Here is a 26,138-nt window from a genome sequence, read left to right on the forward strand (position 1 = left end):
ATCTAAGCAAAGGAGTGGCATGCTCACATTTAAAGAGTCTTGAATGGTAATGAAGAGCTCCTGTCGGCTCATTAGAGTCGCCGCAACAATCGGCAGCTCAATGTTCAGCTTTGCCAGCATTTTTGCCTCTCGTATAAGCAATGGAATAGTGGGGTGGAGATTGACAAAAAGCCGATCCCCCTGCATACAAAGAAGGGGCTGCAGCAAACACGCATCCGCAACGCTTACATCCTGGTCCAACCATATAGTCACAATTTCATCTTCATATTCCCGCAACACAGTCTTCACATTATTGAAGCGCGCATCCAGATCCCTGGCTATAGGCAAATTGTTCAGCACCGGATGGTCCATGACGGCGTCCACCAGCTCGTTCATATGCAAGTTCAAGGCCCGACACCAATGAATACGCCCCGCGATAGGCGGGAAGTTGCGCGCCAACGGCGGATCGTCCCGCTGCTTCCGGAACGTCTTTAAAACACGGTCCACCTCCTTTTCCGCATAGCGCATAACACGCATGTACTTCTCGTCCATTTTTGTCAAAGGTATTTTTTCGCTCACCTGTGATGAAATAACAGATACAATATAAGTATTATATATGAAAAGTGTATGTGTTTGTGTGATGTGCCTTGGCGCGTTCTTTTATCTTAAAGTTAATTTCTAGTAAAGCTCAGAAGTACACAAAACAATCATAATCAGACGCAGATTAAAATATTAATGCTACAAAATATAGTTAAAGTGATATTATAAAAATCCAAACTTTGATTTGATGAGTGATCGCGTCCAATTTATTTCTAAGATTGGTATTAGTATTTAGCACTTTCTATGGGTATAGAAGACTTTATTAGTGATAATGTCAACTATTGCCTTTGAAGTTTTATTTTAGCAGAAATTTCACTAAAGAATGTTATTTATCATCTTCACAGACCTTGTATGTTCATTTTTCTTAAAAAAAACGCATTCAATACGTTTATCTTTCAAGTTCAAAGTACCTTAGTACTGTACTTTGAGTTTTCCCGGCTGTGCTTAGGGCTATTACTGGGAACGACGACTTAAGTTTTATCCCAACGATTCAATCGGAACTGCCGTTATGAGGCAACGCTCCCACTGTACTGTGACCGGCCTTACTTAGAACCAAACAACAGTTTTAAGTAGCCAATATCTAAATTCATCCAGGCTTCTGGTTGGATCTTAGATATGTGCAGACGACGCAGGGATACCAGGAGTAGACGGTTATTGGAACAGCGCACACGGGATCACAATGGTCCAAGCTTGGCCCTCAATGACTCAGGGATACAACCTTGACTTCCGCGACAATCTAACCACCATTTGCTTAATCTCCCTTTCTCTTTTAATATTTTTCAAGCTCCTGTTTGTCCATCCGCCTGGAAGAACGCAAAACCTTGGAAAGACCAAGAGGATTACCAAACTTGGTATCCACATTCCCCTATACCCTAGGCAGATCGAGTTTGTTTATCTGTTAGATCTTAGTTTTTCCACTTGTATTTAAAATTGTTTTACTGACGACAGATCACGTTCTTATTTTAATACCCTGCACCCCAAGATAAAGGGTATGCTAGTTTAGTGCGAGATACATGTAACACACAGACGGAGGCATGACAGACCCTACAAAGTATTTATATTATTGATCAGTATGAGAAGACGGGTTGATATAGAATTATCCGTTTGTCCGTTTATCTTGTCACATTCTCACATACTTATATATGCCGATAATGAAAGGCTTATCTCTCGTAGAAAGATCATCTGTATCATGGAAGAGGACTTGAACTACATGCAGCGGTGGTGCTTCCTAAACCATTTGGACCTTTACTGCTCTTAGTGTTAGCTCTGGCATTTTTATAGGACCATCTCACATCTCTACTTTCGTAAACAAGACTGAGGGTCCTTTGAAATTCTTCAAATGTTGCTCTAAGGAATTAAATGATCTCTATACCACTGAACTTCTGTACAACTCATTTGGAGCTCAATATCTTGATATTTAAAACATGAAAATAAAAACATTTACCCACCCGCCTGATTTTAAAACCACATTTTGGATCTTTTACTGTACCTATTGGGTCATCCACGATTACGTACCGTAAAGCAGAGTGGTTCCAATTTATTTATTACCAACAACACTTTTCGTACAGTAACTCGTTTTAGCATGGTCGGACTCGACATATTACTTGTATATTTGTCCGTCAAAAAGAAGTCCCCGTAAAATATCTCCGTACGATAGCTCTAAAGCTATGGGAGGCATAGTGATTGAAATACGCTTACACTTTTCAGTAAAAGATATGACTACAAAATGTAGTGCAATTTTTCGATTTGCAGCCTAGTTAAGTGCTATAAATAGTACAAGTACAAGTAATATTCGCTCACCTTTTCGAAGCGCCCAAGAAATCGAATGCACTGAGGCGTTTCCCAAACAGATTCGAAGTTCGTTTCAATCAGCATGGCAATTGTGTCCTTAAGGGTACAAGTTTTGTTAATGAAGCGGTCAAAATCGTCGTTGAAGTCCATATTCCGATGATCCAGATAGTCATACTTCTTAGATGTCACCTCTTTCTTGGCCTCTTCAAAATGGTTAGAGGCCTCCTCGAGAGCCTCGCCCAGCAACAGTCCTTCTAGGCGTCGCTCAAAGAGGTGATTGTAGTCGTCGATCAGATTAAACATATTTATTATCTTCGACAAGCGCTCACAAAAGGTATCAAATTTGCCTAAAAAGTTCAGATAATTAGCTATTAGAGTTTAAATTTAAACAATCAGGTACCGCACCGAAAACGAAATTTTCTGAAAATCCAAAGGGTGTCTGGTCTGGTAGAAAGGGTTGTCCCCGCACGGTGTAATAGGTTTCATGGTATATATGATTCAACTTGATGCAGTTGCTCAATTTGGTGCGAATCAAGTTGCGATCCTGGGACCAGATCGTCTCCTTGCACCGGCAGGTGATATACGATTTACAAGTTTCGATCATTTGATTTGTGATCTGCAAGAAAGTTGGCATAACTTTTATTTACATTCAAATTCAAAAACGGAATCTAGAGGGTAAGTCTGTCGCAAGTGATAGCTATTATTTGTGGTGGACAATGTATTGTACTTGCTTTGCTATATTATATATTTTAATACCCTTAATCCGAAGAGTATGAATAACACATCCTATTGAAGTAAAACTTCCTACGTGAGGGTTTTAAATGCTGGATCGGCAACCTTTTCTGTAACGAAACCAATAGCACTGTAACAGACGCACTAAAGTGAACAGCAAGTAGAAGAACAGCTGACAACATTTAAATTATGAATGTAAACATAAGCCTAACGGTACAATCTGAAATGTAAGCATAATTGATGGTCTTCCTTTGGCATATATCCCCAACAAATCGCTGCACCTTATTTATTGTAAAAGGCAGCAGTTGATTAACCCTCTGTTTATTTATACCCACCTGGTAGGTCTTGATTTGTAGGAGTCTTCGTTTCTTGTGATTTTCGGCGGACTAAAGATATATTTGTAATGGAAAAAGAACTGCGTTTTCTGAGGCTCTTGAATGCTGGATCGGCAACTAGCAGTAACGGCGGATTTTCTATCAATTTTTTAGCTTGTTTTGTAACTATTTATAGCGGTGTTTCCAGTCATTTTCTTCATATTCTATCCATTTTTAGCTGGGTTTTCTAACCATTTATAATGAGTTTTCTAGACTTCCTTGCTATTTATATCGGATTTTATAGCCATGTTGCAAGTTTTCTAGCTGTTATCGACCCATTTTTGAGCTATTTTCTACCTACTTTTAGCCATGTTTCTAGCCTTTTTCTTCGAAAACCAATAGCGATAACCGTCTTCTAGCTATGCATTTAAAGCCAAATGTACATTAACCATCAATTATTTTTGAGTGATATAACAAAAATTAACTTATCACTTCTACAACCAATGGATCAGGATATAATTTGCTTTTTCAAGATCTACACACTATATCAGGAGCACTATACAGTTTAACTTAACACATTTTCTCTTTATTTTTTAGAAACGTTTTTACGGAAATTTAACCTTCTTCGTATTCATTTTTTCTGCTACCAAAAATTGTTGTGGAACAAGGATATCTGATCGCCCAGCTATGCAACCGTCGCACTCACCTTCACCATTAGCGCCGAAGTCCGTTCTGAAGTGTTGTAGAACTGCGAGACACTGTAGATGAGGCGCACAGTTTGCAGGAGACTCAGTATGGACTCCTTCATACTGACGGGATCGTCCAAATACAAAGAATGGCAGCAGGTCTCCATGGCCTGAATAAACTTCGAGTTGTCGCGCGCTTCATTGTAGCAGAAGGTGATCTTGCGGTCAGTTTCCTTCCAATAGCGCATCACTCGGGACCCAGCCAGGAAGAGGCAGTGCAGTGTAAATTGCACCTCCTTGTCCTGCAAATGAGCCAAGAGCTGGGAGAATTGGGCTCCACGTTTTTTCCAATATTCCAGCTCGTCCTGCGGCCCACTATAGTCGTTCTCCTTTCGCAGTTGCTCGCTCTCTCCCAGTATTTTCAATATACCTTTCATCCAGTTATTTACTCGCTCTTCGAGCTGCGCGCAGAATTCTTGATTTTTTGCCATATCCTTGACTTCGTCGATCAAATCTATCTTCTCGAACATATCGCATTTGTCATCGAAGACATTATGATGGTCACAGACTTGCTCACAAACTCGCAGAGCACTACAGAACGATCGAAGTCCAGGCAATAGTTGACCCTTGATGAGACCGCAGCTGACGTCTTCCTCGTCAGCCTCCAGACTGGGAAAGGCCAAGGCCTGCATGAATACATATTCGACTATGCGCTCAATAGATGCAACCAAGCCAATATTTTTCGCATCAATAACACCGCAGTATCTGAAAGAAATCAAAAATTAATGCTTCAACCTCATTTAGAGGAGCCACTTTTTATGCCCCATAAAGGATTTAAAGGGTATATTGGGTTTGGGCAAAGTATGTAACCGCCTAAAATATAAACTTGTATATTCTTAACCAGCATGACGAGACGAATCGATGTCTGTTCGCCCGTCTGCCAATTTCACTCTACTACAATTTTGACTCAAAATAACATTTAAGAAAACATACTACGCCGGATTGTCCCTAATATTGTGTTCCCATACAAAGGGATTTTGAAAGATTGTCCTCTAAATTTCTCACTTCTTTGCAACCAACATGAAATTATTTTCGTCCTTCTTACTTCAGTTATAATGATCTTTCCCCCTGCTTTGAAACAAACTTTCTTCGTCCTCTAAAAGCTTATCTTTTTATCTGTCTCCGGAATATAACATATCTGAAAAAATATATCTGATATCCATTTCAATTAGGTCTATTTAATGCTATCAGAATGTGAAAAGTTAATTTCTTCCACGCTTGGAAGAAATACTTTAATATATTACCTTGAATTGGTTATTTTCACTTTGAAAGATCTTAAGGAACCAACGGATGTTGGAAGAAGTTATGGTCAGCGGTTGAAGGTGTAGAATTCGAAGACATGGCTATCGATAGCGATGACGTATTATTAGTTGAAATACAAGTAGTTGTGAATGGAGCCAGCAACTTAAAATAGGATATCAACAACCATAAATCGATTAACCATAAAAATACTTCAATCAGGATTTTGGAATCGTATATTCTAATCCACTCCTCGAATATGAGAAGAAAAGCACAAACAAACACGTTTAACGATAAATGTTGAAGTTTTAAAAGGCCCTTATGTGGGGACATTTATACCAATTTGTAAATGTTAAACATTTAACACTGAATTAACTATTTGATAATTTAGATAATATGTTTAAATACAGGAACACAGCCCCACATGTTGTGTTTAACACGATTTCGCTTAGAACGAGATCTTCTAGAAACGCAAACCCCCGCTGTCTTCGCCACTAGGTGGACTCTCCTCCAAGCTGAAACAAACAAACAAACATTGCACTTTCAACTCACAGGTCCTTCTGAAATCCTTCTTCGGGAAGCTGCTTGGAGGTATTTACGCGAAATATATAGATGCACACTCCGGTGAAAGCGCAGGTCCATCCATCCGTGAGAAACAATTTCTTTTGCTTTTGTGAAGGCAATCCATTGGGCGAGGCACCGCCTGCAAGTGCATGAAAAGCGGATGAATTCTTATCAAATTTGTTTGAAATAAAGCAAAGAAGGAGCAGGAGAACCCACCCTGCGGTGTCTTGGAGCTGCTTGATGCCATGCCCGAGCGCGATGTGCCCGGCTTGGCGTCCAGAACTGGCTGTGGCTCCTGTCCGTCCACTTCCTGATAGAACCAGAGCAGCTTGTTCTTCATGTTCGGTAGGAAGAGCTGATTGATTTCGTCCAGCTGGCAAAGAGCAAGGAGCACTTTAGGAGGAAACCCTATTTTATGGAGTGTGCGAGCACAGCTTTACGATACCATGTCCCCTTCAAATATGTAATCCATGAGCTGGTGCCTGGGCAGTTGTGTGGCATCAATCAGCAGCTGGAACGTGAACTCCAATCGGGGGTCCATTTCCCCACGCCGAGCCTTGCGTTCGCATTCTTCCCGTCGTCGCTGTGACTCGTCCGTGTCCATATCGTTGAGAGTTTATTGATTTGGTTTGAATGTATATATGTATATGTATATATAGTATATATACGAGTATTGGTAGTGTTTTACATTCGGAATGCCGATGACCATTAAATGAATTTTATTCACACCACCCGCATGTCCATTTGGGTTTCAAAACATGTGAATAAACGTTTTCATGTGCAGTAGAGTATTATTTATTTTATTTCGAATGATGTAATAGTATTTGCGATTATTGGTGTACAAGTTATTATTGGTTTATAATTGTTATTTGTGTTATTGGTTTGCGTTTTTATTCAATTTGGGAATTTTTAGCAATAAGCAAAATTCAAAAGAGGAAAGACCAAAAATATGTTAGTTTAAAAATAGTCTCATTCGGGCAGAACTTGTTGTTGAAAATACAAACAACATTGCAAAATACAAAAGCCACAACAAGTACTGTCGAACTACTTTACCGTGTTTTGTCATTTGGGTGCAGCTAAAACCAAAAACAAATACGTATCTCTATATCTAATCTACTTGTAGAACTGAAAATGTTTGGAAAGTGTTGTGACAATTGTTTTTGTTTTTGCTGCAAAGAGAGTGGAGTTTAAAAATGCGTCAAACAATGTTGTTGCTCAGCTATAAAGAAATGAAAACACATTAATTACTTAAACATTTAATTGTTCGTTTGAGATACAGGCTGTTTGTTTGTATGTTAGTTATGTCCTTATTTATAAAAATTTTCCAACTACAACAAATAGTTGTGTTATGTAACGCATTTACTAAATCAGTAAGAAGAAAACAGAATTAATATTGACTTTTCAAATGTAACAATTCGATCAACTATTGCATAATCAACGAGCTAATATAAAGGTATTACATTTGCTTAATTGTTGCTGCCTATGAAATCAAGAGACAGTTATACATGTACTGTACATAGTTAAGAATCTTGCATTGCATTAAATTGTACATTACTTCGATTCTTCGGCATACTTTATCAATATTTTCACCTGCAAAATGTCTCCCTCGTCCTCCTCCTCCTCGTCGCTGCTGGAGTCGCCTCCACCGCGCATTGCCAGGACATGTTCGACAAGCTTTCTTTTTTGTACAAACATCTCACGTTAACCACTAAGTACTACACACTATGGGAACTCTAATAGTTTTTCATATGTCAATTTATTTATATATTTACTATCTCTACACAAATTCCGATGAGGTCGTGCAAATCATTTGCACGTTTGAAACTAAATCAGATATTTATTGAACAAACAAGCTCGCTACTAATACTCGTATGGAATAGGTTTCCTTTCTTTTAGATAGTCGTCATGACAACGTACTATACTTTTTGTTACTAAAATGTTTATTTCTTCATAATTCCTCAAGGAGCAACATTGTTTTCAAAATATACATTCCTTATATTCAAAATTAAATATAAAATGCTTCAATTACCTCAACATCATACTTTACATTCAAATTAATTCATGAAAAACGCAAATTTTGGATGATCCTAATAATAAATGTGTTTAAAAAACCAAGTAAATATCACTGAAATGTTAGAGTTAGGACTCCATCTGTTATTATATATACCCGCCAATATTCTGGCTCACCTTAACCAATTTTCCGAGCATAGATAATATCAATTTCCAATAAGTTTCTATTCAAATATTTTACTAAACTTGTACACACCTAATTCTGTTTTTACCCGGTTTTTTTTAACACGGTTTGAAAATTGAAAATAAATAAAAAAAAACACACATTCTTATATGGGTCGTTATGCACATTATATATGTGATTTAATAAAATAAACATAAATCCTTGTTTTTTTCACAGATTTCAACAGGTTTTAGAGACAAGGAACCAATCACCTATTTTTGAATGTTTTACACGGTTTTTTCACGACTTTTTCTGGAACCAATCGTGTAAAAAACAGAATTTGGTGAATATTCCATACAAACCTAGCAAACCGGCTTTGAGGGATATCCATCCGATGTAGGTCCACACCTAATCCCTAGAGATTGAATTGGCTACTCAAGGACGTCCCAGTTATGCTCTTGAATCCATTACACACCAATCTTGATAAATGCTTTGGATCATAAGACTGCTGAAATTTCAGTAAAAGTACCATTTTAAAACTTTGCCTACAAATCTATTGATATTGCCATTAATCCGATGTATTGGACCAATACTTGTACCTTGCCATGAAAAGCAATAACATGAAATTCTTTGCCTTTAGCAAGCAAATTCATCTTTGATTCGTAAGAAGGTAAGAACATTTTGAGGGCATTTGTAACGAAATTTTGTGACCGTTCCAACAACGTTGTCATGAATTAGCAACTTTTTCTTTGATATCGAAGCCTTAAAACAATTCTTGAACATAGATAATATCTTATCTTATTGCCGCTAAAGTTTTAACCCACGCACCTATTTTATTGGTCAGCTCAATTTAGAATCTAACCAAATGAACAAGCCTCAATTTTTACCGGCTAGTCAAAATATTGCAGAAGTCCACAAATTACATTCCAAAACCCTGAACGATATCGACATGTTACAAATTTTCAAAGACCTTTTCTATGCTGTGGGCTGTGAAGCACTAGACAGACATTTTGAAGGCCTTTGCCAACCCATTCTTCTGATGCTTAAGTCCACCGTGCGTCCTTGATTCATTTGGAATTGATTGATATAAAAATGTCTTTACCCAAGGTAAAAGAGCGTGCAAGAAAAGTGCGGAAGTGTAATACGCGATTCCGGTTCGGCCTTGGTGCCAACATTTTTTACCAGAAAGTAAACAACAACTCGTGTATGAGTTGATGCAACAATGTCCGCGAACTAATGAAGGCAAGGCCGCAGATTCAGCAAAATAACTCAAAGTGTACTCGTATATAGGTTGATCTACAGGCTGCCCTTTAAAAATGAGACAGCAGCCCCTCATTGTTATAGGGGAAGGACGTAGAGGCAATAAAATGCTTGCTTCCCAGCTGCGACATCAAATTTCTTTACAAATCTTCATCGCTGTGTGGTGCTGTAACGGTCGATAAGCAGTTCGTAAGTACAGACGAAAACCAAGCAAGCAGCTCATACCTGAGAAAGTCCCGACAAACACCAGCCAAGCAGTGAAAAAAACAGTCAAAAAAGCGGATTGCTGAGTGTGCACACAAGAGCTTAGATTTTGAATGCAATTAATTTTTATAGTCATAAATAATGACTCAATTTTTGTAGCCAAGGATACTTTCAGATATCATTGTTTAGATTTATACAAGAGAAAGACGTTTACTTGCACAAGTCATTCTAATAAGGAACGGTGGATAACAGATGTCGAAGATGTAGCCAAAACAGTAGAATGTGATGAACTCAAAAAATATATACACTTAATACTTGTATATATACATTTAATTAATTGGGTCCAGAAAAAAGGTGTAAAAAACGAGTAGAAAAACACATACATGTGTAGATCATATTGAAAATAAGTGATATTAAGAAGATCCCGCTGGCATTATTGAGTTTTAGTCGGTTGGAAAATACTTACACATAACAGTCCGTGAACCTGGACATCAAGCACTTACGAAGCATAGACAATGACTATACGGAATTTCACAGCTGAGCTAAGAGTCGATGACTTGAGTTTCGTTTTACCTTTAACGGGTTAACAGATCGCCCTGAACTTCAGTGCTATATTTGAAAACAATTTGGTAAGGCCTGTTGACAGAAAGGATCAACCTTAAGCGTTGGATTAAAAAGGCAACATTCTATCAATATATCAACGCAATGCTAAGGTGAATTGTGCTGGCGAAGAAAGTAATTATTTACATGGATGCCATCATGGCCGTAGCGAGGGGGTGCAAAGCAGGCAGCTCCTAAGATCCTGAACGGACCAAAAATTTTGCAGACAAATTTGAATCACGAAAAAATACATCCATTTTATGGCTACGGTTAATTTATCAGCTAGATTGCTATGAAGATATAATGTTGAGAATATATACCTATATATATATGGGCATGAAAATATTGTGTTAATATGCTCAACTTACAAGTATAACTCTTTACTAGCCCTATATTTAGTGCTAAGGTTGATTTTAGGCAACGGGACAAACGGGGCAAATAAGTTGTTTTTCCGGCCAACAGTTCGCTGATTTTATCGAAACCTGAGGCAATATATATTAATGCGACTAATTTTAAAACGTTGTGCATTATTGTCTCTTAAAAATAGTTTTGGTATAACAGTTCAGAAAATGCAGTTTCAGTTCTGAACTGTCGAAACAAAATGATTTTAGATTTCTTTATCTGCCATAACGTTCTTTTGATAACTGCCCCGACCCCAGATACGGCTCCCATTCTATTTTAGCTTCTTTTTAGAAAATTAACTGGAGTTGATACTATAAATTGATTTTCAAACTGAGAGCAGCACCCATTAGAAAAATTACATATTTTTCTAACCGTTTGCACGCCACTTTATTTTTTTCGCAGCCGGTGTTATTCATCTAGATTTCAATCATTTTAAAGTATGTACACGTATGTACTTGTATATACGAGTATATAAAAATTTATCATTTATGTAAGAAAACATAATTTCAAATTCTTAAATTTTACACTCTCGATGTCGCACGGGACCAAATTTATATTAGTTCCACGATCACAAATCTTCTTATTTTTTACCAAGTTTTTTTACGTTTTATTGCATTCGAAATTTAAAATTTTCATTATTTTGAATTTCTTTTTCCCTATTTTTCCATATTTTTCATGTGTTTTTTGTATAGTGGAAATAATTTGATAGTAAAAAATCGGCCAAAAAAATTGTGCAATCTTTAGCTAGTGTTTTAAATAATGGTTGTCGTACTAGTTCACAAGTAGTGCGCGGTACTGAAGGGTAGTACGAAGTATTCATGTAAATATGCACTGGCGGTGAAATTAATCAAATTACTGTGTATAATAAGCTTATCCATTGAATAAACGTATTTTACTTAATTATATACTCATACTTATTTATGTTTTCGGATTAATAGATACATTTTTATAAGTTTTTATTTGTAACAAGAAAGGAATGCTAGAGTCAAGCAGGTTCAACTCCCATATACGCTGTACCCACTCCCACAAAAAAGAAAAAATTAAAAAATAATATTTAATAATATTTAAAAAATGAATTTAAATAACATTAAATTAATTAACAAGATAGAACACTACAGTCGAGAAAGCCCGACGGTAAAATACTCTGTATTTAAAACAATACAAATTTAAAAACATTATCAGTTAATTAATTAAATTAAATTAAACATTTACATCAGAATCTTGTCTCTGCGTGTTTATATGCGTGTATGCCATGCATTACAAAATTGAACCAGAGACTAAATACATATGTATTTGGCCTTAACTTCTTTTAAAATTGACCTATTATGATGAAACTTGGCTTACCTACACATAATCACTAACTGGATGTAATTACCAAATTTTAAGTTGGTTAAAAATTTTACAATAAATCCCTAACTCGTCCTTTCTCGGACTTAGGAGAATCTGGATGCCAAATTTGGTTTTTCTAGCTGAGATCCTTGCGTTCATACAGACTGACAGACAGACAGACAGACGGACATGGCTATATTGACTCGTCTTATCATCCTGATCAAGAATATGTATATGTACATACATACTTTGTGGGGTCTGCCACGCCTCCTTCTGTGTGTTACATACATTCGCACAAAACTAGTACACCTAATTCTGTTTTTATACGGTTTGAAAATTAACAAGAGAGAACGCTACAGTCGAGCAAGCCCGACAGTGTAATACCCTGTACCCAGGTAAACTTCCGTCACTGAGTTATATGCGCTCAAAGCAGCAGCAAAAAGAGGAAGAAGAAGAGCGATCTTGTTGCTGCAGTTTGGGGGGGTTGTACTGGCCAGAATTTGTTTCGCTAATAACTTTTCTTAGAATTGACCGAATTAGATCAAATTTAAACCAAAAGTAGACTATTGTATATAGATTGCCTGTACCCGTAGGGTAAAAAGGGTATATTAGGTTTGTGCAAAGTATGTAACATGAAGAAGGAAGCATCTCCGACCCCATAAAGTATATATATTCTGAATCAGTATGACGAGAGAAATCGATCTAGACATGTCCGTCCGTCTGTCCGTGTGGATGAACGCAAGGATCTCAGAAACTATAAAAGCTAGAATAATCAAAGTTGGCATCCAGATTCTCCAAGGTCCGAGAAAGGACGAGTTTATTTTTTTTTTAAATTAGCGTTCTCTCTTGTTACCCTACGGGTACAGGGTATAAAAATTGCATACATATATATTTTTTTAGAGATAAGGAACCAATCACCTATTTTTGTATATGACCAATGTCTTTTTACACTGTTGTTTCTGGAACCAATCTACCGTGTAAAAACAGAATTAGATGTATAGCCTTTTACCGTTTGGGTGCAGACTATAAAAATCAACAACGGACTTAGCATACCAAGTTTGGTTGTTATAACTCTAATACTTTCTGAGATCCTTACGTTAATATGGACGGTCGGGTATGGTTATATTGACTCGACTTGTCATGAACAAGAATATATACAGGGTGCGCCATCTTTTATGTCGGTATGTAGATATTGAATAACTTTGTCATTAGTGAACCGATTGACTTGAGTAGACCAGTGTTGAAAACCTCAGTTCAAGAAATTGTACAGAACCAAATTAAATAAAAATATCTCATACTTGAAAATCGGTTGTTTATTTTCAAGGATATTCAATGTTTGCATACCGACATAAAAGATGGCGCACCCTGTATACATACTGGGTGGGGCCCGAAACGCCTCCTTCTGTGTGTTACATATATTGGCAGTAAACAAGTATAACCTTTTACCCTTTGAGTGCAGGGTATAACGAGCAATCTTGGGAAGTATTTTCTTTGGCGCACTATCTGTTGCGTGATAACAGTGTCTGCAAAGGTTACGATATTCCTTTTTCGGTGTTTGGGGTCATTCATAGAAAACCATTTACAGCAAGTTGGCAGCAACGTCTGAAAGTTGGCAATTCAAATTAAAGTGCCAACGCCACTACGCGTCGTACATTAGTACATAGAGAGATGTACACATTTATACAATCCATCCATGGCTCTTATTACAGGTGATTAATTACACACAGAGGCTTTGTTCGGGTCTTAGACCAAACCGCAACAAAAGGGAAAAAGAGAAAAAACAGTTACAAAATTCAGAGCACTCGCTGCTTACGCGCTCCAAGTTCGTTTGTCATCGGTGAGTCTACGGCTATAGCTGGCTGGTGTTGTATCGTGTGTGCGCGGGCGCAGTACTGGGGCTTGGGCTCCAAAAAGCTGGCGCTCTCCAAATGTTGCTGACGGCTGCTACATTTTCTTTTGCACATTTCAGTTGCCGGAGCGCGCTCGCGTCATATGCGTCGCACTTGTCGTTTGGTGGTTCGACGCCAGCCTTGCCATGCTTATGTGTGTGTGTGTCAATCCGTGAATGTGAGGTCTTACCTAAAATTTGAGCGCTCCAAAATAAAACTTCGCGATGCAAAATAATCCCAACCATACTAAATTATAAATGAAAGGCTGTCAAGTACAAGTCGTGGCTCCAAGAGTAGATTTAAATAACCGTGTTGAAGTGAAGTCAAAGTCTTGTTGTTGTACCTCTACATGCATATGTATGTATTTTTGTTAAATATGGTTGTTGATTGGGTTATTTTGTAGTAAGTAGCAACAAAATTGGTTAAAGCTCGCCTTGCAAAAGCTCGCAGAAGCGCGCAACTCCAAAAAGGAAAATATATTGTACATACATATATACATTTATCTCCACCGGAAATCATTAAAAAGAAGGTAAGTTGGTGTCGTATTAGCTTTCAATAATTTGTATTCATAGCTTTTACATCATTAATATATCTATGTATGTATGTATATACATACATATGTATATATGTAGGGGCGTGTGCACGTGTGTTTTGCTCAAAATTTGCTCCATTTAGGACAAACCATTTTTTGGCAACTACAAAAACATAAATGCCGTAATATTGATTTTTACTTCGTTACGTTCGCGCTCTTTTTTGTCACTTTCGCTCCTACTGGTGACTTTGTATGTATGTATGCACTATATGTACATATGTATATATGTACATATATTGCTACAACAAACAGCAGCAGCAAAACGGAGCACAAACAACAGCAACTTCGCTGCTTCCCATTCCCATTTATAGGGTTGCCGCCGCTCCTCGTCCCGCACGCCAGTTGATTGTAATTTTCTGTGCATTTGCATTTCGTCATATTGCCAAGGAAACACCCGTTCAACTTTGCCATATGGTCGGTGAGTTGCACCGGATTAATAGTTGGGGATACATTTGCCCGCACACCGTTATAAAGGTTATTTAAAGCCAGATATATGTACATGCATATACTTATGATGCATACATATATTGTATATGCACATACTTACGTGTACATACATACATACATATGTACATATGTACATTCTATACACGCAGAAATCTGTAATTAGTTATTCTCACATTTTTTCTGTTTTTTGGTTCCTGCAACTCATTGTTTCATATTACTCTAAGTATGTATATTATACATCTGTATAATTTATACGTTTGTATACGCGTTCATACACATGCAAGTGTGTAAAACTTGTGATCATATGCATAAATTATTATTTCAGCGTATCGTGCCTCCGCTTCTGCACACTTCCAATTAGTAAAAATAGAATGTCCGATTCAGATTTGCTCAGATTTTACATATGTACATAAATACATACATACTATGTGTATCCTTTTGCAAGTGTAGTTATCAACTTTTAAATTCATAAATATACACACAAATGTACATACATACGAGTATACATTAATATATATATTATATTAATATAGTATATATATATATATTAATATAGTATCCTTAAAAATGAAGCAGCAGAATTTATGTATATGATGGAGTGGTCGTATATGGCCGTATGGCCCTACTAGGTCTTGACAAATCAATTTCAGCGCGAAACAAAAAACCGAGAAATAAGTTTGTATGGACGAAGACAGAGGGAGAGTCGGACATCGATATATCGTGGTTCGGATCATTTATGTGTCTATGTTTGTGTAACTTGTGGTCTACATGTCGCGTTCCGGACGATACGAAGACCTCAGCAAAACGCAATATACCCTTTTCTTTTTCCAATGTATAATTCAATTTTTTTTTTTTTTTACAAATATCACATCAAACGAAAAACATCCTTTGCATGGGTGTAAAAACAAAGTCTAGCAAATAGGTATATTATATAAACATACATTTATTGTACTTCGATTCATACATGTGAATTTATATGTACGTGCGTTGCAATCAATCATAATTTTAAAATCTCTATTAATCCCACCCCTACTGCGATAAAATAATGATATAACTGTGATTTGCAAAACTTTGAAAACTCGAAATAGTATGAACCGTACGTTAATACACCTCTTGATACATATGTATGTACGAATATACATTTTAGAATATTTCATGGAAATAATTAGCACGCAAATATGTTAATTAGGCCTACACGATTTAACAGTTGCTTGCATATCTGTGAAGGCTGCAAAATACCGAAACATGGAACGGCACGTGTGGGCGACCATGAATCTTCGGCCAACAAAACAGCCAGAAACTCGGCCAATCTGTTGTTTCTGTTTTAAATTTGACATCATTTCCAAATAAGGCTTGGAATCAGAGGCAAGTTATAGGTGCGTCAGCAAGAATAAATTAATTATGAAATGTCATACACTATAGGATGTTGATCCAGCCACTTGAGTTTTACTGCAAGATGCATTAATATTAATGTTGCATAATATTAGATCTAGATTATTACAAACTTAAGATAAAAAACTAACAGAATTGCAATATATTCAAATAACGATTTCACACTATAGACTAGAATAGCTTTTCAACTTTTTTTTATATTTTTTTTTTTAATGGATTTCACTGCCATATGTGATCAGAGATGGCGAATGTAAACACTATGAAATAAGAGAAAGAGAGAGAAAGTGAGATTTCAGTTTAGACTAGTGGGAAAGGGAAATTGTAAATAGACTCGTACCCCGTTGTATACAAAAATGTGAAATAAAGGCGAGTTTTGCAAACAAAATACTGAACCGATTATAGTCCTTGTTAGTAACTACCGAACCAAAGTTTTAATCGCAATCGCTGTTTTTAATTAGCTAAGGTGCTTTATGCTATTAATAAGTAACCAAACAAAACAAAACCTTACTCAGTTGGTTTCTCATTTCCTAATTTCCCTGCCTCGCCCAAGGCGTATAAGTTCCACTGTTGTCCATTGCATTGCAATGTTCAAAGAGCATTTTACGTCTACTACGATTGGTATTGAATGGAAGTACTTGGTTGGCAAAAGGATTCCCACTTGACTTGCCATTGCTTGCATTAATAAGCAACGAAAGACATTTTGAAAACTGGTAGTAGTATTAGTAGTAAATACGCTGGTTTGTAAATGCGCTCATGACCGACCCCAGACGGGTTTTCCACAACTCAGGTGTACATTCCAGTAATTGACAGGGAATTTAATGAGCAGCAAATCCGCTTTTATTAGTTTCTGTAGTGCTATGTGTAAGAACTCCTGTTGTTGTGATACGAAAAAAAGATACGGAAAGTAAAGGTGCAAATTCTCTAACTGTCGCTTGACAAAGACATATGGTTTTGTGAAACTAACAAACTGAAAACAGATGTCCCATCCCCTTATCGGAATTGCTCTACATCGATATCGGGTTTTAGTAAATGGAGTTACCACTCGATGGTTTCGGACAAAACCTAACTCTCGGTTCTTAAGCAGGATGAATTTTTAATTGTAAATGCCACTATCATTCAAGTTGTTGTTGTGAAAAAGCAACGGAAGAAGCGATTATGTTCTAATCATAAACACGGGTGCCGTACCCCCAACCCATACATCTTTAGGAATAAAATTTCGCACTCTGAAATCCACCACAGATTCATTATTATGGCGCATTATTTCGCATTAAAATGGAACTGAGTTGGATTTGTTGAAGTTTCTCTATTGATCATATGCAAAAATTATTATTTTAACGCATCGTGCATTATTTAATCAAAATTTAAATTTTACAATAGTTGGTATGATTTTATCACCCGTGGCTATTGAGTGCCTATAGATATTTTGACAAGCAGATCCATCAGAGCCCCATTGCTGTGAAAAGTAGGCAATATATACCTTCTCTGTATGTACTATATACCAACCAAAACTACTTTTGCTTATCAAGTTCCCTATTTTTTTATAAATTAGTGGATCAAAGAACATGTATTTCAGGGAAGGGGCGAATGTGTTTAAAATCTGCAATTAATAATTAATCTGCGACTAATTTTCCGCATAATTTGGGTTGAAAAATATTAGATTTAGGCTAAATAGGATCCCTTAGCTAAATTTTGGTAATCATAATGAAAATTATTCTTCTTCTTATATATATTTATATTTTTTGCGAAGTTGCAAATCTTTTTTCAAGATGGATGAGTTTTTTTTTATATCCTGTACCCAAAGGGTACAAGGGTATATTAGTTTTGTGCGAGTGCACATGGAACACGCAGAAGGAGGCTTGGTAGACCCCACAAAGTATATATATTCTTGATCAGCATGACAAGCCGAGTCGATATAGCCATGTCTGTCTGTCCGTCTGTCCGTCTGTCCGTCTGTCTGTCCGTCTGTCTGTCTGTATGAACGCAAGGATCTCCGAAAGTATAAGAGCTAGAATAACCAAACTTGGTATACAGATTCTCCTGAGCCCGAGAAACGACGAGTTTGTTTATTTTTTCTGATCCATCCCCCCACTCCCCCCTATTAACGATTTTCTATAACTCCCGTAATTCTTGGAATTTTGAACTAAAATTTGGTTGTCACATTAGGTTAGTCATTATATATCCGCATATATTTCATTATGATAGAATGATCGGAAAGAAAGTTATAGCCATATAACCAGGCCCAATGCACACATACATACATATGTACAAGTACACAAACACGCATAAGGCACGATTCTGATGTAAATGTATGTATGCATGCATGGAATATTTTATATTTAATTTAGTTAATTAATTAAATTAATTTAGTTAATTAATTTAATTAAAATAATTAATTAATTTAATTACTTTTTTGTGGGGTGGTACAGGGTATTTAAGAGTTGAGCCTGCTCGACTTTAGCATTCCTTTCTTGTTTAAAGTTAGGTAAACGAATATGTAGCGTTTAATTTTGAGAGTATGGGCGAGGTACTAAAGCGTAGTTTTTCTTTTGCACACCTAACTCAAAACATGATTGATTCGTCACATAATTTAGCTAATAAAATACCTGAAAGATGCAGTATTAGGAAACAATTGAGTTTTTCGTTGCAAACTAAAAAAATTTTAAACTTTATTTAAACTAATTTTGATTTTTTTGAGAGTAAGATTTTCACACCGATTTAGATATATTTTACCGATCTTTACCGATTTTATTTCGCTTTCGCAAAAATAAAATCCATTGTTGGTTAGCTTAAAAATGCTTTCACTGTCGTTTTTATTCCCTGTACCCGTAAGGTAAAAGGGTATATTAGGTTTGTGCAAAGTATGTAACATGCAGAAGGAAGCATCTCCGACCCCATAAAGTATATATATTCTGAATCTGAATCATGACGAGAGAAATCGATCTAGACATGTCCGTCCGTCTGTCCGTCTGGATGAACGCAAGGATCTCAGAAACTATAAAAGCCAGAATAACCAAAGTTGGCATCCAGATTCTCCTAAGTCCAAGAAAGGACGAGTTTATTTTTTTTTTTAATTTTTTTTGTTCATATACTCCCCGGATCGTTTATTTGTCAATATTCAAATCGATTGCAACTTGTAGTTTTTTGCTTCTTTATTTTTACCAACGTTTCTAATATTATTGGTTTGGTTATATCCGCGTCGAGGTCTAGTTAATTTAATATTATTTCAGTGAGGAATTCCCAGAATTACGGGAGTTTGTTAAACAACCTAATAGCGGGGAGTGCACCAAAGAAAAAGGGGGCTTAGGGGAATATAATTACCAAGTTTGCTTATTCTAGTTCTTGTACTTCCTGAGGTTCCCTCGTTTAAGACGCACATACATATGAATATACACGTACACGTACTTTGCTTTTGTTCCGAGTTTCTTTTGGATACTTGAAGAGCTTGTCCCGGCGACTTGGGGCGACAAAGGCAAGACGCACTCGAAATTGGAGACGCTTGACGTTAGTATCATAGGAGTACCTGGTATGAACACAACTTCACCTACGGCTTTGCAACTTAATATTGTTACTTTAATTAAATTCGGAATTAACTTTTTAACTAAAGGTCTTGTGCCAATGCACAATGTTGTTGGTTTTGTATTGTTTCGAGGTATAACAAGAAGTTTACCCAAGCAGGAAAATATGTCCATAACATCTGTCTGAACAAAAGTGGAAGAGCAAGATTAATCAAACTTGGTAGTAATATTCCCCTATCCCGGACCTAAACAGTGTAACGAAGCCCTGGTGCCCGTCACAGGGTAGCGCTATGAAAGGAGGAGAAATAGTGGTAAGCCTAGTTTGTAGGTGAATTTGAAAGGGGCTTAGGAAAATTATGTTTTTAGTGAAGGCTTGGCAGCCAAGGAAAGTAGGCGGGAGATCGTCGCCACCGATGGCTTTGAATCCGAATTTTATTGTAAATAAAATCACACAGTTGGTACAATTGAATGGAGGGGTCGCCCTTTTACTTTTGGTGTCCAATATTATAGAAATAAATAACTGCACGCACCTTGGGACCGCGACGTGCGTGACAGCAGGTCATGTTTCTTTTATTTTTTATGCCCCCGCCCACTCACCCGCTATTAGAGATTTTTTCACAACTCCCTTAATTCTTGCAGCATGTGGTAATGTGTTTATTATTTAAATAAGTAGAACTGTGTAGAACTTTTACATTCCACTATAATTATACCCTGTACCCGTAGGGTAAAAAGGGTATAACATGCAGAAGGCTCAGCATGACTAGACGAATCAATCTAGACATGTCCGTCTGTCTGTCCGTCCGTCTGGATGAACGCAAGGATCTCAGAAACTATAAAAGCTGAAATAACCAAAGTTGGCATCCAGATTCTCCTAGGTCCGAGAAAGGACGAGTTTATTTTATTTTTTGAAATTTCACTGTCGGGCTTGCTCGACTGTAGCGTTATCTCTTCTTCTAGTTGTTTTTGTTTTCAACGTTGTCAACTAACTGTTTTCTTTCGTTTTTCCTTTGCAGCCACAATTCAAAGCTTTTCTTAACATTTAAGGTAAGTCGGCCACAATATTTAATAATTGTTATTTAATGAGAGAAACAAGTGCATTCAGCGAGTATATTTCAATCATTTCTGTTCTACTTACACAAAACAATAATTACAACACTTTACGAAGGAATTAGTTATAGTTATAATAATAAATATTTGAATTTGCTTGTAATCAGGTCAAAATATCGGATCTATATACATAGTGACACGAACAAAGGAAAATTGGAAACGTCTTGAAAATTGTCTTCGATTGCAATTGCTATATCTACATATCTTCTATATAGAATAGGTAGATTCAAATTTAGTAATTTCAACATTTCAAATTGAAAAAAGGCTTAAATTGGAGAGATAAGGGCATTAAAAAGAACAAAACGTTGAAAAAATGTTTTATACTAAGCTTGTATAGCTTGGATAAAATCCCGTAGATTTTCAAAACCTCTCTGTTGCTTTAGTACTTGACTTTTTAAGGCAAAGTTTCAAAAATACAGAAACAAAGAAAGGATTGCCTAAAATAATAAATAACTAATAACATAGAAATACCAAATACAGAAATGCAATTGTCATATTTTAGGATGTTTTATTGGCCTTTTATTTATACTATACATTGGAATATACGAGTATGTACATAAGCATGTCAAGTTTCATCGCGATAGGTCAGTTTGAATAGTTATAGTTATGTAATCTCTGGCGATGTCCTGCCCGCAGATGTTGTTGTTGTTGCGTTTTGATTCAATTATGCATTGCACACAAAAGCAGGTATACAAACCGGCTGGGAATTAATTCATTCGTACAACAATAGATGCATATATGATTTGATTTACCTTGTACCCAAAAGGTAAACGGTTATACATACTTCGGTTCAATTCTGTACCTCACACGAAAGCACAGACACAAACCCATGCAAATTAATGCAATTGCTTTTACAATAATGTCAATAAATGGTTTTCCATACATATGTACATACGTTACTGTTACATATTAAGCGCTTAATTATTTGTTTATTTAAAAATATTTTAAAAAAATGATCAAAAAAATGAACAGGAAAAACATTTGTTTGCAGCGGGTACAGAGTTTTTTAAACGTAGAAAAATTTCCACGTCTCTAGAACTCCACTACAATGCACAAATGTGCATATATAATGAATATTATATACATTTATAAATAGCAGAATTGTAGATTCATTATTGAATTCGCAGACAGGAAATTGTATTTTTAATCATCACCTAATACTTGTATACAAACGCATTTACAAGCACATGTACATATGTACATACATTTGTATGTAATTCAATACATGTACACGCAAATGTATGAAATTCAATTTATTCGCGTCGTCTTTATTTGTATTTTTACCTGTTTGCGCTGCCTAGAAAATGCTGCTTTGCAACAAATATTACAAGTCGCTCTTTGATTAAGAGCCAATTTTTGGACACTCAGATAAGACCTAAATATCTATGCCATGTGTGCGAATGAATGTGCGTAACTCTTCGCTCTCTGCTCTCCGCATTCGTCAAACAATGACCTTGTCTTCATGCTTGGAGCTTAACTCATTCTCTCGGTGTACCTCGATCGATCATTACCCATTGTTGTCACGAAATTTAGGTTGGGCAGGTAGTACAATAAATGTTAGGTTTAAGTGTTCACTGCGGCGTTTAGTTATCAGTTTGCCAGCTACTGATACTGCATTTTAATTCAGATTAAAAATGCGACAAAGATACATATCTATCGAAGTATTAGATGAAAATCCATTGATAAAATCTCTTTAACTATGGAGTAATATGCGGAGCTCTCTTTGACGCACTCTTAGCAGATTGAGTCGTGCTCTTTAGCAAATTATCTTTATCTCATGCAAGTGCAAAATACTCGGTTCACATCTACATCCACACAACGCACATATGTGTGTACTCATACATATGCATTCGGACGTATTTGCCGTCACATACACTTATGTATGTGCGGATATGTGCAAGTATATGTATGTATCTATGTAAAAATGACAGCTGCAGAGCTAACAACTGGTTTTCATGTGATTCAAATACTGCTTTTGTTGTATGTTTCTGAGGTATACTTGGAAAATCAACGCTAAATGAACCTAAGAGTTAAAGAAGAATTTATATACATAATAAAAAAGGCATACAATCGAAAAGACCATATATGTATGTAACTAACTGCATTCGTATTTATGCAAGTACATACATATGTATGTATGTATGTAGATTCGGTCATATACTGTATTTTACAGATTGTCAATACTTGAAACTGGTTTGTATCTACTTCGCACAAATGCATGTTTTTTCTGAATACCCAATAACTATTGTATTGTTTAATTTATTGTAAATATATACATACATATGTATATGTATACGAAAGTATGTCAAACGAAACTTATAGCTAACAATCTACAACCTGCACACGATGGCAAAAGCGTCGAAATTTTATCGTCGTCACTGGCAGCAAACTGCCGTTGTTGGTAGTAAATAAAACAACTACACAAAACTAAGTAAATATTCTACCACTACCACTACCACACACACGCATGCGGTGAGTCAAGAGCGCAAGAGCACGTATGCGTGTATGTGTGCATGTATTCAGATACATGGTCGTCTGATGCATACGCTTTACTCTCTTACCCTGTCTTCTGTCGCTCTCTTGCGCGCTTGCCCACTCGAGCTGCGGTTCTAGTCCATGATGTGCGCTTCCCACAGTACAGTAGAGCAACTCGAGCCGCTATAACGTGCAAGCTACTTTGCCAGACGCGTCGCTACCGTTCCCGTTCCAATCGTCGCGTCCAGTTCGCAGTCGCTTTCGTTTCGACCCAATGTCCGCGTAAACTTTTTCCATTTTTTGGGGGTTTTTGTACTTAAACTACATATTATATGTATGTCTGTCTTCAGGGTCGGTCTGGCGCACTTTTATCGTTTCAATTGTTTGTGCTGTGGTTGTGTGTGTTTCTATTGTTTGTAGAAGGGGGTAAGCGGCACGCCAAGCCGGGCCTGTGAGTGAATAAAGCCAGCTACCAACAACGAAAATAGTGTAATACTAGTATTAGTACTTTATTGAAACTGAGAAGCCGTTTCGATCGTTTCTGCGGATTTATTTGGATAACTCACACGTATGTACATTCGCATGGGAATTACATGGGCATCTGCGTATCTACACAACTATGGTAAAATCGTTGTATATACTTGTACACATACATGCGAGTATATGTGGATATATATGTATGTAATACACAATTCCAATAAAACAGCTCAAGTAACGCAAACTCAGCTATTAAACGCACACCAATTAAGTGTTAATTATGATTTATTAATTCGACTGCAAGACACAGATGCAGCCATATCTCTCGACGCTTGTTTACACCTACAAAGGATATTATTATCTTCAGCTTTTTGTGCATTATGATTATCCATTACTAGCCTGAAAAGCTTTAAAAAAACGGCATTACGAACCAAGTCCCGAGTAAATAAATTCGTTGTTTCCATTGTTTTTCCTTATGGTACAGTATAATGGCAGCAATGATGCATAAATAAACAAAAATGTATCAACCTTTATACAAGTACATTTACTTTCAAGTTTAACAACCAATTTAATTGCATGCCGAAATCGATTGAGTACTGGGTTTGTATTTCGATAATTTCGCGACATCAGGTATTCCAACCGGTTGTTTGTCAGTGTTCTCAAATGCGATTGGGGTCCCAGGCCTTACCTCAGCTACTGGCGAGACTATAACAATTCACATTTAGCATTTACACACACATATATATGCTTGTGTATCTGTAGCATAGGTTAATGAGAACCTGAATCAACCTTTTGTTCGTGCAATTTATAAACAATCATTGAACTATGCTTTTTTGATGAAATATTTCGATTTTATTTAACGTTTGGGCGCCAAAAACCCAGAATACAGGTAGTAAGGTTGGAAAGTTCTTATAGATAGAGGCGCCCAAATTCAAATAGTATGTGTCATCAGATACAGACAAACTCATAAATAAGAGTTTGTATGTATGTACTAATTCGTGTGTACTATGTAAGGCCCCTTTTGTAAGTTCTCCATTACTTGCTAAGCAATTTGTACTTTCCGTATTATCTGTCAAGGACTTCAAAACGTTTAATCTGAAGACTTTGCTCCACTTAAAGTTTGAAAATAAATGTACAGTGCCGTAATACGTAATACCCATTTCCTCAGTTTAGTTCTGTTGTTATCAAAAATGGTATTGCAAAATAATGAAATTATTTAACACCTCTTGTACAGGTTTAGTAATTAAACATCCCCATGCCACTATATACACAAGTGAATCATACTAGCCATGCATGTGTGTGCACAGTATCTATGTAAGCTTAATCAGAATGAACACTTTAGACCAACGACTTCACCTTCACCATACACACATACTACTGTACTGGCATATGTACAAGTGTGTGTAAAAAGTACTGAGAAACGCTGGCTACTGCCAATCAGTAAAACGTAATCGCAAAACGTAAAAAACGAGAAAGCATAAGAACAAAAGCTTCACAAGAAACAGGCAATAATATCAAAAGCCACTGCCAGTCATCGGCCAAATGCTGTGCTGGCTTTCAGAAAACAAAACCAGTTTCCAGCACCGCCAGTCCCGGACACCCCCGATCGGCCCAGACCGGCTCAGACCAAACTTTTTCTCACTTGCCTTTCGATTTATGTATGTATAGTTTGTTCGAACCAAACTGCATTCTTCGTCTTGCAGCCGCTAGCTTAGGACTGGCTGTTTGGTAAGCGTTTGTTCTTGTTGCACTTACTCGTAGTTGGTGGATGCCGAAGAGCAGTAAGGTGAACAAAGATGAGTAACAACAGTCTCAAGATCCAAGAGGTGTGGGGCATGAGCAGGGGATGATCGTCTTCAGCCCCACTTCAAACACTAATTCCTCATTTCATGGAATTTCCTTTCCATTTTCATGCTGCAACGCAGATGATTAAAAGCATTAGCAACTACTACTACCTGGTATGCTTCTGGTAACGAACTTGGCAATGACAATCTGGTCAGACCGGACTGAGTGGATCGTTGTATTCTCAACCGCGCCCTGACTAAAGACCAACGAATTTACTGAAATCCTAATGTGCCTAAGTTGTTCAGCACTCTTGAATCCGTTAGCTCGGAAAAGTACCCAGTACCCAGTGGAAAAATATTGTTTCAAGTACCTTCTTACACACTTTACCAATGCGGTGCCAGAGCCGACCGACTGCACCAGGAAGTCTATGTATCTGGCATGTAGAGAGACACGTGACAGACCCCATGAATTGGGCATATATATTATCGACATGATGAGACGAATATCCCTCAGTCCGTCCTTATGA

General features: G+C 36.9%; 2 protein-coding genes across 7 annotated transcripts in view; one reads left to right on the forward strand and one right to left on the reverse strand.

Moving 5' to 3' along the window:
* Positions 1–7,660, reverse strand: part of LOC115628455 (dynein heavy chain 5, axonemal) — a 38,872-nt gene extending 31,212 nt beyond the window's left edge. For 2 of the 4 annotated variants that reach the window (XM_030524568.1, XM_030524569.1), the window contains exons 1-8: positions 7,556–7,660; positions 6,411–6,548; positions 6,182–6,338; positions 5,954–6,104; positions 4,123–4,867; positions 2,776–2,986; positions 2,380–2,717; positions 28–558 (exon numbers count right to left, since the gene is read on the reverse strand). In XM_030524568.1, the coding sequence (XP_030380428.1) occupies positions 28–558; positions 2,380–2,717; positions 2,776–2,986; positions 4,123–4,867; positions 5,954–6,104; positions 6,182–6,338; positions 6,411–6,548; positions 7,556–7,660 (2,376 nt within the window). Of the gene's footprint in view, positions 1–27; positions 559–2,379; positions 2,718–2,775; positions 2,987–4,122; positions 4,868–5,953; positions 6,105–6,181; positions 6,339–6,410; positions 6,570–7,555 lie in introns of those variants that run through there. The other 2 variants (XM_030524572.1, XM_030524570.1) reach the window with 1 other exon arrangement.
* A 6,257-nt stretch (positions 7,661–13,917) lies between these two features.
* The window catches only part of LOC115628489 (protein numb), a 29,066-nt gene continuing 16,845 nt past the window's right edge, over positions 13,918–26,138 (forward strand). For 2 of the 3 annotated variants that reach the window (XM_030524617.1, XM_030524619.1), the window contains exon 1: positions 23,568–23,918. The gene's annotated coding sequence lies outside the window, so the exon portion shown is untranslated. Of the gene's footprint in view, positions 14,352–20,781; positions 20,813–23,567; positions 23,919–26,138 lie in introns of those variants that run through there. The other variant, XM_030524618.1, reaches the window with a different exon arrangement.

The sequence above is a fragment of the Scaptodrosophila lebanonensis genome, unplaced genomic scaffold (genome assembly GCF_003285725.1).
Source record: "Scaptodrosophila lebanonensis strain 11010-0011.00,11010-0021.00 unplaced genomic scaffold, SlebRS2 tig00000118-arrow-arrow-pilon, whole genome shotgun sequence".
NCBI lineage: Eukaryota > Metazoa > Arthropoda > Insecta > Diptera > Drosophilidae > Scaptodrosophila > Scaptodrosophila lebanonensis.